Source organism: Petaurus breviceps, unplaced genomic scaffold, assembly GCF_028583685.1.
Source record: "Petaurus breviceps papuanus isolate PSGF00001 unplaced genomic scaffold, PetGlider_PUasm1.0 164, whole genome shotgun sequence".
NCBI lineage: Eukaryota > Metazoa > Chordata > Mammalia > Diprotodontia > Petauridae > Petaurus > Petaurus breviceps.
Genome location: NW_027185735.1, coordinates 8434081 through 8450247, shown reverse-complemented (window position 1 = coordinate 8450247; position 16167 = coordinate 8434081). Strand labels below are relative to the sequence as shown.

Sequence of the window (16167 nt, the reverse complement as noted above, 5' to 3'; positions counted from 1 at the left end):
ATGTTAACTGTGACCACTTCTTGAAAAACCATTTGAAAATATTGGAGGAAACTTTTTCAAACCAAAGGACCTGATCCACTGGACTGTTATCTACTGAATGTTGGATTTTGGGACCAGAGGAACTATACCATGATTCAAAGAACGAATCATTCAGCAATAGTCTCACATGTCTATTAAGTCATTCCTAAGATACATGATACATTTTTTTTCATTTTTCAAATGCTTTATTAATGTCTGATTTACATCATTCATTTTTTTTTGGAGGGCAATTGGGGTTAAGTAACTTGCCCAAGGTTTCACAGATAGTTTGTGTGAGTGTGTGTGTGTGTGTGTGTGTGTGTGTGTGTGTGTGTGTGTTAAGTGTCAGAGGCCGAAACCAAACTCAGGTCCTCCCAACTCCAGGGCCAGCACTTTACTCACTGCACCACCTAGCTGCCACTTACATCATTCTTTTCTGTCAAATTTTGAGTTGCAAATTTTCTCCCTATTTTTCCCCTACCCATCGCCACAAAATAGCAGTCCACAATATATCCCCTCCTCCAATCTGCTCTTTCCCATATCTTCTCCCTTACACCCTTCAACTTTTCCAGTAGGGCATTGTGGATCTCTATGCCCCAGTGCCTGTATATCTTATTTCCTAATTACATGCAAAATAGTATTAATAATAGTATATATATATATATATATATATATATATGTGTGTGTGTGTGTGTGTGTGTGTGTGTGTGTATGTGTGTATATATATATATATATGATTTGATTTTAAAACTTTGAATTTCAGATTCATTCCCTTCATCCCTTGTCACCCACCCTTACTGGGAAGATAAGCAGTTCAGTATAGGTTGTACATGTGTAGCTAATGAAAAACATTAACGTAGTAGGTATATTGTAAAAAAACTGACTATATTTCCCTCCTTCCTATCCCACCTCCCACTTGTTCTATTATCTATTTTGATACTGTCCCTTTTTCAAAACGGGTGCTTCCAACTACCCTCCCACCCCAGCCTGTCCTCCCTTCCATCATAACCAATCTCATTCCCTTCCCCCCTACTCTGCTGTAGGGTGAGATACACTATTTAGTGTGTATGTCATTCCCTTCCTGAGCCAAATTCAATGAGAATAAGCTTGACCTTTTGCTGTCCTATTCTTCTCCTCCATTTGTAACCATTTTCCCTTGCCTCTTCTATATTCCTGTGCTCTCTATCTCTATATACTTGTAAACATATATATATACATATACACATTCATATATGTATTCATACACCTGTATACCCTCTGATATAGACATATATATACACATATATGTGTGTGTATGTATTTCTATTTCCTTCAACTATTTTCATACTGAGAAAAGTTTCATCACTTACAATTACCATTTTTCCATGCAGTAATGTTAATAGTTCAACTTTGATAAGTTCCTTATGATTTCTTTTCCCAGTTTACCTTCTTATGCTTCTCTTGCTTCTTGCATCTGAATGTCAAATTTTCTATTCAACTCTGGTTTTTTTCATCAAGAATGCTTGAAAGTCCTCTATTCCACTGAATGACCAAATTTTCTCCTGAAACATGATACTCAGTTTTGCTGGGTAGGTGATTCTTGGTTTTAATCACAGCTCCTTTGCCCTCTGGAATACCATATTCCAATTCCTTTGATCCCTCAGCGTAGAAGCTTCCAGATCCTGAGTTTTCCTGATTGTGTTTCCACAATATTCAAATTGTTTCTTCCTGGCTGCTTGTAATATTCTCTCCTTGGTCTGGGAATTTCAGAACCTGTCTATAATATTGCTAGGAGTTTTCTTTTTAGGATCTTTTTTAGGAAGTGATTGGTGGATTCTTTTGACCTCTATTTTGCCCTCTGGTTCTAAAACATCAGGGCAGTTTTCCTTGAAAATTTCTTGGAGGATGATTTCTAGGTTCTGTCTTTGATCATGGCTTTCAGGTAGTCCAATAATTTTTAAATTATCTCTCCTGGATCTATTTTCCAGGTCAGTGTTTTTTCCCATGAGATATTTCACATTGCCTTCTATTCTTCCATTTTTTGGATCTGTTTAACAGCATCTGGATTTCTCATAAAGTCATTAGTTTCCATTGGCTCCAATCTAATTCTAATTCTGAAAGAGTTATTCTCCTCAGTGAGCTTTTGAGATTCTTTTTCCATCTGGCAAATTCAGCTTTTTAAGGCATTCTTTTCCTCATTCCCTTTTTGAGCCTCTTTTGCCATTTGAGTTAGTCTCTTTTTTAAGGTGTTATTTTCCTCTGTCAGGCTGTTGACTCTCATTTCATAATTTTCTTGCATTGTTCTCATTTCTCTTCCCAATTTTTCCTCCACTTCTCTTATCTGCTTCTTAAGGTCCTCTATGGCCTGTAACCAGCTTGTATTTTCCTTTGAAGCTTTTGGTGCGGGAGTTTTGACTTCACTGTTTTCCTCCTTTTTCCTGCTTTGATCCTTTTTGTCCGCAAAATAGAAGTCTAATGTTTGCTTCTTCTTTTTGCTTTGCTTCCTTTGCCTGGTCATGTAGCCATTCAATTACTTGACATTTGGGCTTTTTGCCACAGTAGGACTCTGCTCCCAGACAGGAGAGCTTCATTCCAAACCCTGGGGTTTTCTCAGATGCCAGAGGTATTAATTGGGTGCCCTCTATGAAGTCTCCACACACTCTGGCAAGCTGGTCACACACCCCAGGACTTCCACCCTAGACCACAATCTAGATCCAAGTAGGTTAAAGCAAGAGTGAATACCCCTCAGACTGGTTTCTTGGTCCCCCTACACTCTGCAGGCCAGCAGCTGAAGCTGCCCTGTAGTGGGGGCTGTACCCACAGCCCTCAGCACCTTCTCACCCCAGGGGCAAAAGCCAATGCACTCCCAACTACTGCATCCCAAAGTCCACACTGCACTGACCTCTCACTTTGTCCTTACCATCTATGTGTTGATAATTCTGGACCACCACAGCTGCTGGTGATCTGGATCCCCTCCAGGTCAGGCCCACCCTGGGACTAAATCCTTGGAGGTGGAGCTGGGCTCAGCTCCCAGAGTGCTAGGCTGGATGATTCCTGCTGGCCTGCCGGGCTGTCCTCAATGGGAAATTAGCTTCTCTGTGTCATTTTGTGGGTTCTGTAGCTTCAAAGTTTGTTCAGAATCCCCTTTTACATGGATTGGAGGTGATGAGAGCCAGAGCCAGGAGGAGGTCCTGTTTCCACTCTGCCACCTTGACTCCACCCCTGAGGTTAGGGATCATGACACATTTTTTTTTAGCATACTCAATTTTCTAAAATTGAATAACTTGGTACTCCTAGATGCAAAGTACCAATTCAATTCAAAATATATCTATCTGTACAGGCCATAGTGCCAACAAGGATTTACAATCATAGAATACTAATGCATTAGAAGTGACTTAAAAAGCTATGTACTCTGTCCTATATATAAACAGTAAACCCTTTTGAATATTTTTGACAAATGATCGTCTAGCATCTACTTGAATGAGGGAGAACGTAATGAGTGGGACATGAGGGGGAAGTCTTAAGACAGTCCATTCTACTTTTGAACAGCTTTAATTGTTAGGAAATCTTTTTCTCCTTAAAATGATCTTAAATATACCTCCCTATAATCTACTCTTTTTTCCTCATTCTTCCATATGGGGCTAAAAAGCATAAATATAGTACCTCTTCTATATGAAAGAATAGATATACATAAAAGTAGATGTCATGTCCACTAAAAAGTAATTTATCTCTTCTCCAGATTCATCTCCATTTAATTCAATTCATCCTTGTAATGCATGGTCTACAATTATTCTAAAATTGTTTCATCATCTTGTGTATTCATTCACTGTTCTTCCTAAAATGTGATTCCCATAAAAGAAAATAGTAACCATAGAAGTTCCAATAACAGAACACCTATTCTAACCAACACAGGGTATAACAAGACAGCAACCTACTTCCATAACTATTAATTTGGCCTCAGATCACATTAGTGTTTTATTTTTCTTTTGGTAACACATTTGACTAATATTTTATTTATAGTCTACTAAAATCCCCACATTTTTACAAACACACAAACTGGGCAGCTGAGTCCATTGATACTGTTTTTGTATCCTGACACTTTCATCTATTGTGATCTCTCTCTACTTTGTGTTATCTGCAACTTAGATAAGTACATTATCTATGCCTTTATCAAAGTTGTTGATAAAAGTGTTGAAGAGCAGAAAACCAAGGACCCCTGAAGGCTGAGAGCATTTCCCTAGATATTTCCCTCTAACTTGATGTGTATATGTTTATTTCCAGAGAATATTATTTGTTTTGAGAGGAAAATTGATAAGAAATCATGTCTTAATTTCCCTTGACATATGCCCAACTCGAGGAGGGGCATATTTGGTAAAAAATGTTTTGTTAAGATTCATCTTCCTGAGTCTGATTTGAATCAGATACTATGTAACTTTGGGTAAGTCACTTAACTCTGTTTGCCTCAGTGTCCTCATCTGTAAAATGAATTGGAGAAGGAATAGCAAACCACTCCAATATCTTTGCCAAGAAAACCCCCAATGTCATCACGAAGAATCAGACATTACTGAAACCCTCTTCCTGAGTTTAATTTGAATCAGACACTGTGTGACTTTGGGCAAGTCACTTAACTCTGTTTGCCTCAGTTTCCTCATTTGTAAAATGAATTGGAGAAGGAAATGGAAATCACTCCAATATCTTTGCCAAGAAAACCCCCAATGTCATCATGAATAATCAGACACTACTGAAACAGGTAGAAACAACAACAGAGTTTCCAAAACCCTCTTCAGTCTGGGTCACAGACCTAGATATGCCATGCTACAAATTAAGTAATGGCTAATGAGTGAAAAAAACATGTTAGTTTTTGGAATGACTATTAGTGACCTAGATGTTGAAGCCCTTTTCCAGGCTTTCTAAAAATAAGTTCTCTTCCAAAATCCTACCATCACCATAGGCATGACTCTCTGACAATCTGCTTCCATTTCTGGCACATAGTAGGCATTTAACAAATGTTTATTGATTGATCTACCTAACCTTACTATGATGCTGTCTGAAAATATTTTCTAACCTCTCTCTTCTGAAGGCATATTATGAATATCAAACATGGCACACTTTCATAGACTGATCATTATGTCCATTTGGTTTTGTTTGACATTTATTCTTTTTAATACAGGAGTATTCTTTAGGGTTGGGGATGAGAGTGGTACATAACAGGAAATGATTATGATGTCAGAAACAAAAGGCATCATTAATTGTAAAAAACAAAACAAGACATTGTGGGGGGTCAGGGAAGTTGGAGCCAAGATGGCGGAGTGGAATGTGGTGAACTCCACTCCACAAACTTCTCCAAATAGATATAGAAAATACACCAGACCAAATTCTGATGAGGAAATCCAGAAAAAAAAAGTCCTAGTAAGTCATTTGTTCAACTTCACTCAGCATAGGGAGACAGATAAGGAAGCTTATTCACCCTGGGGATGGGATCATCTCAAAGCACACTGGGAATACTCCAACACCCAAAGAGAGACTTCACAACTGGGCAAGAAGATGTCCCAGACAGTTCTTAATTGGCAGCTTTGACACCCACCACCAAGTAGCAGGTCACATATTCAGGGCAGACTGAAAAGAGGACCTGCATAGAGGGGTAAAGTTTGTGGTTAGGGAAGCTGAAGGTAGTGAACTGATAAAGGAGGAAGTCTAGAAGCAAACAGCAGTAGCAGTATGATTCAGATCCCAAGTACAAAGCAGGTTCTTACTTGAAGCATGTAGCCCAGCCTGAAAAGAAATAACCAAGGTAGGAATCCCAGCTTGAAGTGAAGCCTACAGTTCTTTGGCTCTGAATCCAAAGAGCTTTCAAGCTGACTGACAGGGACCAAGTCCAGTCTGTTCTTACACTGGCCCAAACCCCGAATTTGCAGACCTCAGAACAGAAGACCAGCAATAAGTATTTATTCTGAATCAGATCCTTTTGAGGTTCCTAGCTTGTCCTAAAGATCCTAGAATAATACAACACTCAAGACCCTGAGAAAACAACAAGACGAGCCCAGTCCTTCCCTTCAGAAGTGTGGCAGAACCCAGCCCTAATATCAAGATGTCTCAGAGCAAAAACAACCATGCTGGAAAACAGATCAAGAAGAAAAAAAATTAAGAATAATTTAATTATCTGAATGCCGTGACCAAAAAAGAACCTAGATATCATATTTCAAGAAATCTTAAAAGAAAACTGCTCAGATATCTTAGAACCAGAGGGCAAAGTGGAAATAGGCAGAATCCAATGGTCACCTCATGAAGGAAACCTCAAAATAAAAACTCCCAGGAACATCATCACCAAAATCCAGAGCTTTCAGGTCAAAAAAGAAATATTGAAAGCAGCCAGAAGGAATTCAAGTACTGAGAAGCCACAATCAGGAGCGTAAATGATTTAGCGGTCATCACTTGAAAAGCTGCTGTTTGTGCTCTAGCCCCAGTTCCCTCTTAGTTGATGTTCAGTATTGGTATAAAATGAGACATTTGTGATTCATTGAGCAAAGGAAGATTTATGTTTTCTGAACACAGCAAGCATATAAAGTAAGGATATATTGGCCCTGAATTTCTCTGGCCTTGGCATCCCACATCTCCATTTCCACTCTATTCTTCCCTCCTGCTAAATCCTCTTTCTCCTCCTCCATCTCCCTTCTCCCCTTTCCTCCTATTTCCCTGTTTAGTGATACACAAAACAAATACTAGGGGTGTACAAATCTATTTATACCTCTTTTTGAGATGTCAAATGATGGTAATCTGGAAGATACCTACAAATTGTGGAATAGATGAACAAATTATGGGTATGGGTTTTGTGTATATAGCCAAGGTGGAAATCTATTTTGATTGACTACATATATTTTTTCTTGTGTTTTCAAGTAGGGGGAAGTGTTTGTTGTGGAAAGGTGAGAAGACTAGTTAAAACAAATAAAAAGGTTTTTTTGTTGTTTAAAAAAGTATATAAGCAAATATGCAAATCTTATCTGTAAAATGGGGATAATGATATTTAAACTATGTTCTTCAAAGGTTATTGTGTTACTCAGATATACATAAGGGCTTTATAACTATAAACACTATAAATATAAGTTTTCATTACTTTTATTTCTAGACAATGAGTATTTTGATGGTTTGGTTGGTTGTTAATGACTTTCCCACAATCATATAGGCAATAATCATCAGAGATAAGATTGAACCTAGGCCTTCTGATTCCAGAACCAATGTTCTTTCCACTGTTCCACTCTATTCCAAGTCCAGAACTCTATCCATCTCACTCTGTTTTCTCTTCCAGCACCGTGTAAATATTAGCTATTATAATGTCATACAAATGCTATGAGATTGTTTGAATAATACTTTGGGGTTCTTACAAGACCAATGCTTAATATAATGTTACTTAATTCATATTGTTACAAAACAATATTGTTAAAGGATAACGACAAAAAATATTTTAGTACAATGGGTTTAAAAAAACAATTTTGAAAGCAATTTCATATCTATTATATTATTTAATCCACACGATAACCCTAGGAAGTAGGCAAGTAAGTATTTAGGTATTTTAAAGAGGAGCAAACTAAGCTTCAGAGACCTTGTGTGTTGCTCAGGGTCACACAGGTAAGTAAGCTCCAGAACTGGAAATAGGTTTTCTGACTCTAAGTCTAGTACTTTTTTGACTACATCATGCTGACAAAATATTAAGGTGGTTGTAGGAAAGCACTTTTCTCTTCTTATAAAAGAGAAGAAAGACATGATTTAAACACATTTCACTCATACTTCAGTCCCTGCACTGTGTTTGCTGTTAAAACAATGCTGTTGGTTCTAAAATCCCTTTAAAGCTGTAAGGTACCTGTATGGTTCAGGTCCAAGAAATCTTAAAGAACCTTTCAAGTTTTATATTCCTAGCCACTTAGGAATTTTTACAGGGTAGGGATATTGGTATAAATGAATTTTTTAGAGTACACAGAATTATCCTTCCTTACAGATACTAGAAACATGCAGTGGTTAAGCTTTTTTGTTTGTTTTTGTTTTTAAAGTAGAAATCAGGTGTACTTTACCACCTCCAGGGCTTTCTGTTAAATAGAGTGATATCATGACATCACTGTGTATTTGTTTCTCTGTTTACTGATGATATGTAAAGAGTCTTCTGAACTATTGACTTACAGGGGAGATAGGCAAGTAGCATGGGGTATGTTGTGAAAAAATTGTTACTCAGCTTGCTGTGCAAGAACAAGGGCTTAAAAACTTATCAGAACTTCCCAGCAAATTCATTACAAAGGAACTTAATGTGAGCTCTGCTGGGCATAAAAATAGTCTAAGAATTTGTCTGAAGGAAAGTGACTCCCACATAAGCCCTAATTAAGTACTTTGATGTCAGAAAGCATACCAGGGGAGGGAAGCAAGTTAAAGGAAATCAAATCAAACCAATTTGAAAGACCAAAATTCAAATAGAGAAAGAAGTTTTTAGACATTTGTTTTCTTTTTTCTTGTTTCTTTTTCTATTCTAGTGTTTCGTTTTTCTCTCCTTTTTCCTTGCCATGAAGGAAGAATAGATTCAGAAACAATGTGTTGTAAATTCTTCAGCCAATTACCTCGGTGACTTGCTACTACTGTTTATAATGCACAGAATGTCACAGGCTGTTTTGCAGCGGTCCCAAGTTGGTTTGTTAATAACAGGAAGCTAGTACTTCCTAGTACAGTGGATCAGCTACACGTGAAAATAAATGCAAAAAACCTGGAGGGGAATAGCAGCAGACTGAGATTAGCCTTTATTTAATTTAACATTTGGGGGTCCAACACACAAATGAGCATTTTAGTAGGCTTCATGGTGGAAGTTGCTGTCATTTGTAAAATATTCTGGCCAATTAGCTAATAGTGCGCTTGGATTTCTCCTGTTTTGATACAGTAATACTAAGTACATTGTGAAGCCCAATTATACAAATCATCCCCATATGCCATGCCAGTCTTTCTTTATGAACTGTGTTTATAAATCCTGTGTGAGGAAATGTGTACTTCAGCAATTTAGACCATGTGTAAAAACATAGCCAATGGGATTGTCAAGAAAACAAGTTCCAGCCGAGGAAATCCTAACGGTTCCTCTGGACTAGCATGTATGTGCTCAGATTGGGCAGTGTGAGTTTTCCATTTAGGTACATATTCCTTTATGGTGTTAAACATACTTAGGTGCTTTTGTTTCCTTTTTCTGTTAGTTAATTCTTCTTTTCTTTTAGGATCCAATCTTGGAGTTTTGGAGAAAATTTGGGATTGGTCTTCTTTCTGGAGCAACAGCTTCAGTCATTAACATTCCTTTTGATGTTGCAAAAAGTAGGATTCAAGGGCCACAACCAGTTCCTGGACAGATCAAGTATAGGACCTGTTTTAAAACAATGTCAACGATCTATCAGGAAGAAGGGTAAAATTCCTATTTTAATAATGGCAAAAGCCTATGGTTTTGTTCAACTATTGTAAAAACCGTATTTTACTTCCATTTTTATTAGGGCCATAAAGCCCTTTGCTTTGTGTGTGCATCTGAGGAGCTCTATGCAACATCTGAGAAACTTGCTGTAAAGTGAGAAAATTCTCTGATGTTTGCAAAGGGTTCTGACACCATCAAAGTTTATGTTCTTCCATAGTACAGTATACTTCATTCATCTCCAGTGCCTATATTTGCCTGAGAAGCCCAAGATGAGCCTTTTACTTATCAATTCACATCATGTTTATCAATGCTTTAAAAAAAAGCTGTCAGAAAATTTAAATTTTTGACTGAAAACCATAATAAATATAACCTTTACCATATACTTCTATAAGGATGAATATGTGAGGTCATCATGTTTTTGAATTGTGAAATCTTTCCTTTCCTCTGCCTTTCTAATTTTTATGTCTTTCTCCAGCTAAAAAGTAATATTTTTATTTTGACTTTGCTGTATTTTGCTCATAAGCCAGGATTGACTTGGAGGTTAAAAAATTCAATTATATAAGTCATTTTGCTCATGTAACAGCTGTCTTGAAAATAAGACTTTCTCTGAAAGGAAAAACCATCTTACTGATGAAAGGTATGTTTCTGATTGGACGGGATCAGGAAAGATTTGGTAATGGAGCATTGATTAACTCTTTCTCCTCATCCAATTGACTGCACAGGCCACTTAGGCAGGTACTGTCTGGTTTTGGATATGTGTAATTTCAAATGATTACTTTTAAGTGCAGGGCTAGCATCTAGAGACAATCCCATTTTGTTTTCAGAGTAAAAATGTTTCTCAATCCTTCTGATTGTAGGTTTTTTGCTTTGTACAAAGGCTTGCTTCCCAAGATTATGAGACTTGGACCAGGTAATGATGTCTCCATTATAGCTATCCTTCCTTCTTTGTTTCCCTGGTGTCTTTTCTTTTTAAAAAAAATGGTATATATCACCAACACAATAAAAATTCCCCAAACAGCAAAACACAGTAGAAAAAAGACAAGATCTTGAAGGTTTAAAGTTGTTAGTGAATCTTTAAGATAGTTGTCTATACCTTTAAATGTATATATATATATATATATATATATATATATATATAATTTGTAACAATTTGTAACCTTGCTGGGGTCCTGATAGAAGCCAAACACCAAGTTAAGTAAATTAAAAAAAAAAAAACGCAACAACTCAGAAAAATCCACAAGCATGGACTGCCTTAGGGTACATAGTGACTTTATACTAAAGGGAAAAACTTCTGGAAAACAAGCATCCCATCAAGGAAGTCCTTTTGCTCCCAGTTTATTCTTGGGTCCTATCTTGCCTACATTTTCAGAGAACAACCATTAAAAGTGTCGAGATGAAGAGGAGGAAAGATGTAAAGTTGCCTTAGAGAAATATTTCTTTTCTTTGCAAGAAAGTTTCATAAGCTTACAAGCATGGTTTGTCACCATAACTTCAGAAAAAAGACAAACCCTAGAAAGATGACATTTTTTGTTTCCTACAATTAGCCTAAGTAATAATGATGATAATAATAACAAAAATTCAACTTATTATAGTAACATAGCACCTTAAGTTAAGCACTTTACACATATTTTCTCAGTGGATACAAATAGGTACATGACCTTTCCTTGCCTCTGTCTTTAGATAAGAACACCTGTGTGAAAACTCTTGATTTTCTTTACTTCAGGAGTGAAACACACACACACACACATACACACCCACACACCCACACCCACCCACCCACACACACACACACACACACACACACATACACACACACACCAGTAGCTATATCTCACAGGGAAAGTCAGCTATCTCTGTGTAAATAGACAATAATATTATTCCTCTGGATTCAACCCTGGGCAAATAGTTCTGGATTATATGCAACCTTGTGAATCAGTGCAAAAGTATGCAGTAGACCACACATATTAGTTACCAGCCCACACTCATTTACTCAACCACCCTGGTAATAAAATTAATTACTCCAATTCCCTCTTCTATTCTTAACTTGTCTTCTTCCTAAAACATTGACCCCTATTAAAAGAGAAATAACTTTGGGGATCCATTTATTAATCTTATTTTTCACCACCTCCAAACCTGACCAGAAGCCAGTAATCAATAATTATGATGCATTTTCATCCATTCAGGAAGCTCTTTCTCTGCCTCTTCCTCTCCCCCACCCCAAATCTCTACTTAAACATTTTCTTTAGAGAGGCCTTTGAAGATGAATTTGGGCCAGGATATGGTCCACCTTCCTTACTTTCATTACTCCATACACTAACACAGTAGTAAAGAATGTTGATTTTTTAAAATGGTTTTGCAAGTACATTGCATTTTCCTTCACCACCCAGTGAAAAACCTTATGTTAGATCAAATCATAGTCCCTTCTAGAGGAAAAGGGCCTAAAGACAGTGGTGACCAGAGAGAGTTTAGCTAAAAGTGGTAATTGAGTGGAACCTTAATCTGAAACTCTTAAATGATCTTAACCCAAGTTTGCTCGCAAATGTTTGGTTGGCTTTTGAATTTTTTTTCCCATGAGGTATTCTCAATTGCTATGGTGTTAAAACCAATTAGGAAGATTGTTCTCAACTTGTTATTCAGCCAAAGCAAAGTTTTAAATGACTGGATATCTATTGAGAGGTCTGACCTCTTTTGTTCCCCTTTTACAAACCTCACCAATTTCAAAGAAAATTAAAATGTGAGGGGAAGTGGTGTGTATGTGAAAGTTTGGAAATAATGATAAAGATTCTACCCCAGGTAGAGAGAGGAAGGACATAGGATTTACATGATTATTCCTAGGCTAATGCATCACCAAACTACTCTTGGAGATTGCCTAAATGAAGAACCTTATCTTATAGATGAGGAAAATTAGGCCCAGAAAGGTTAAGTGAATTTGTCCTAATTGAGGGCAACCAGTAAGTGAAAAACCCAAGCCCCACATTAGGGCTTTCTAGGGCAGTGTTTATTTTCATTACGATGCTGCTTAAGCATCAAATCCAACTCCTGCCCAACTTAACATTATTGCTGTGGTGTAGCTAAGAGACTCGGTCTTTCTCTGCAAAGAAAGTATCTTGTAGTGTATAGTTTATTCTCTTAACATCACCGGAGCCATCTAATTCTGCATGTTCTTGGCTTCCATTGTGAACATATAATTATAATAGAGGAAACCGATTTCTAACCTCCTGAAATGTGATCGTTTCAATTTACTGATGATAGAAAGGGGATGTTTCCGTTGAGTGGAATCTAGTAGAAAAAAAATTTATTCATAAGCTAAAAATGAAAATTATCTTATGTATATGGTTACAGAAGCATGTGGAGCTTTTAGTTTTATAAAAAGTTGTAGCAGTACACATAAAATAAAGATCAGAATCTAGTTTTATTTTCCCCTGAAATGTGAATCATTCATCTCTCTCCTCCTTCCCCAATGTTATGTAGATTCTACATAAAATATGTGTTAGCTTCTGATAGTTTTCACACAGTTCTACATGAGTGTGAGTAAACACAGGATTAAGCACCTCAAATCACTGTAGTAGTGTCAGAGAGAATATACACCCTTCAAAATGTTCATGCAGCTGTCCTGTCTGTGAATTATTTTATATAAGATCATCAATAACAACCCCCCAACTCCCCACCCTTATAGTTTCTTGTTCCATTCCGTCTAAATATTAGGATTAAAAAATGAAGTGTTAAACACTATCCTTCTAAACTACATCAGTCTTTTTTTTTTTGCATTATAGTTTTAGATAGTATGCTTGGCATTCATTGCAATGCAATTTGAAGCGCTATTCTATTTGACATTATTAAAGAGAAATTATGGACTAAGAAAAATATGTATTTTGCTTCCATTTGAAGATTCTAAAAATGTGTATTTGCAATCAGGCCATGTCTTAACATGGTTAAATGTGTTTCTATTTACTTTTTAACATTAAAATCGTTTGAAAAGTCTGATGGGAAATCATGAAATTTGATGTGGTCTTGATTTTTATGAGACTTCTATGATAACATATATAATGTATAATATATGATTTTAACATATGTATATACATAAATATACATGTGTGTATAGGTATGCCTGAACATGTATCGATAGTTACTTATATTTTCTCTCCATTACATCGAACGGAGCATTGAAGGACACAGGAAGACAGGAAAGAAAAGACTGCAGAAACCACAAGAATTGAATAATGATAATTTTTTTTCTTTTTTTAGGTGGTGCAGTGATGCTTCTGGCTTATGAATATGTATATTGTTGGCTTCAGGAAAACTGGTGATTCAAGGATTGTCTATGAAATCTTTTTTTTTCTTTGAGATGATGGACATCTGCTCCATAACACAGTGATCAGAACATAATCTATTATTAGTGTTGACAGGGAGATAAATATACTATAAAGGTGAAGGCAACTTTCCTGAAGAACAAACACATTTAGAAATGATTTAAATATGTCTCTGGATATATTTTAATCTGTAATTGTGATCATGTCATCTGGACCATGGAGAGAAAAGTAATCTAGAGCAAATATGTAATCAGAATAGGGGAATACTCCTATAGAAACCACATTTATAAGAAAGACTTAAATTAATTCTATAACATTTTGGTGCCTCAATTCATATTTCATCTTCATCATACCAATAATTACTTCATCATACAAAGGCAAAGAAAAATATATACAAGAAAATTAAATAACTTTGTTGCCATTTTAACAGTACTCAAGTGCTTAGATGAAAAACAAGTTTTTTTAAATTATTTAAATATCCTATAAGTAATGAAATTCCTAAATAAGTAGCTTAATTTTTCAAAGATACTGTGAAAATATTTCACACACATGAAAATGGACCATTATTGTACAAAAAATTTTGAAATAGTAATAGCAAACTTAATTTTTAAATGTTTTGATCATTCCACTAACACTTTCACTATTTCAAATAATTAAGCTGACTAGATATGATGCCATAAATATAGTGATATATGTTAATGTTCCTATTATATATCATATATGGATCTGTGTGTACATACACATGAACGCACCTATTTTATGTATGTCAATTTTGCTGATTATCATATTGTTTTGAACTATTGTTTGAAATGGATCGAGTTTACAAATCATTGTCAGAAATTCTTCACTGAAAAACATTAAATTTCAATACAATAAACTCTCCTTTTTTGAATCCACATTTGGAAACATTTTCTTGCTAAGTCTTTTATTCTAAATCACAAATGGTAGCCACTATTTATTGTTCAGGTTTTTGCATAATTTTATGAGATTATTAGGAAAAATGCACAAAGCAAAATTACATTCCTGACTATGTCTTGAATGATAGCTCAAGTGTGAAGTCTGCTCTCTATGATATATCATGAAGGTGAAAGTGTTTAGAATAAATAAGCATTCTTAGCATTTCCAAAGATTCTTGTATTAACATGTAATAACAAAAATATATCTTTGATTTTTAGGTAACCACATCAGATTCTGTAGCTATACCTTGTTGTTATAGATGTATTACTCCAGTAGCTTAAATCGGCAAAGAGATTTTCCCCTCCTAGAAAACACTTATACCTGAGTGAACTAATACCACGAGGAAAGTTTTGTTAGAAATATTTTAAAAATTAAAAGATAACATTTTCATTATTATTTTTATTAATTTAGAGCATTCAAAATATAAAAATAAAAGGCTTTTAATATACTTATATACATACACAGCCTTCTGTTGTACATCCTTTCCAACATGATTTTTTAATTATATTTCAGCCCAATTTTTCAATAAAAGGACGATTAAAAACAGAAATGTAAAGAAAAATGAGAATGTGCCTTCATTAAGATCCAATTGCATTCTAGCTACACAGGTTATATTTCCAAATTATATCAAAGAGGACTTTGCCTGCATAAAGGCCATGTATTTGAAGCATTAGCCTCTCCTTATGGACAGTGTGGAAAAATACATCTAAAGAGTATATCTGCCAGTTTAAAAAGAATGCTTTTACACTCTGGGAAACAGAGAGAACATGTCAATGATAACAAACAAAAATAATCAAACAAAAACTCCACTGCATTCCCCTTCCTTTCTAGTTTTTTGAGTGACTTCAAGTTGTGAGATAGTTCCAATAGCAAATAATGTTTGGGGTTTGCTTTGTCATTTTCAGTTTACACCAAGTGAATTCTCTCATTTTAAACCCTTGGACAAAAAATAAGTTTTCTGTATTAAAAAAAATACAAGAATGAGAAGAAGTATAAATAACATAATAATAAGAAACTTTTGAAAACAGAAATAGAGAAATAAAAAATATTTGGTTTCATTTCTGCCCAGTAACAATTAGCATTACTTAAAGACAATGTCACCTGGAAAAATTCTGCAAAACATTTGACAATGAATAATTCTATTACTTATGTAAGTTTTTCTGATAGGCAGAAAAGTCCCTCTTTGGACAATTTTTAAAGTGTCCACAGAACATTGAACTGGCACCTCTCCTTCTTTTGGTTTATAATGTACTTTCTCACTAGACTTGAAACTCTTAGATGTCAATAAGAGTTTAACAAGATCAAAGGAAGCCCTGAGAATCCAACTGTTCTTTTTGCTTACTCGTACTACTGAAGTTATAAGCCTGTTTATAGCACAGAAGTTAGGTTGCTTTGGCTGCTACAGGACAGATGCTTGAAGGGAGTGTTGGGGGGGGGGAGGACTTCCTTGGTCATGATTTTTGTGGGGAGTTTGCTTATTGT

General features: G+C 35.7%; 1 protein-coding gene across 1 annotated transcript in view; it reads left to right on the top strand.

The window, feature by feature from the left end:
* The window catches only part of SLC25A21 (solute carrier family 25 member 21), a 762825-nt gene extending 748205 nt beyond the window's left edge, over positions 1-14620 (top strand). Inside the window, exons 8-10 of the mRNA XM_069082271.1 lie at positions 9234-9415; positions 10276-10328; positions 13664-14620. Of these exons, the coding sequence (XP_068938372.1) occupies positions 9234-9415; positions 10276-10328; positions 13664-13725 (297 nt within the window). The 3' untranslated portion in view covers positions 13726-14620. The remainder of the gene's footprint in view (positions 1-9233; positions 9416-10275; positions 10329-13663) is intronic.
* Positions 14621-16167: the final 1547 nt, after the last annotated feature.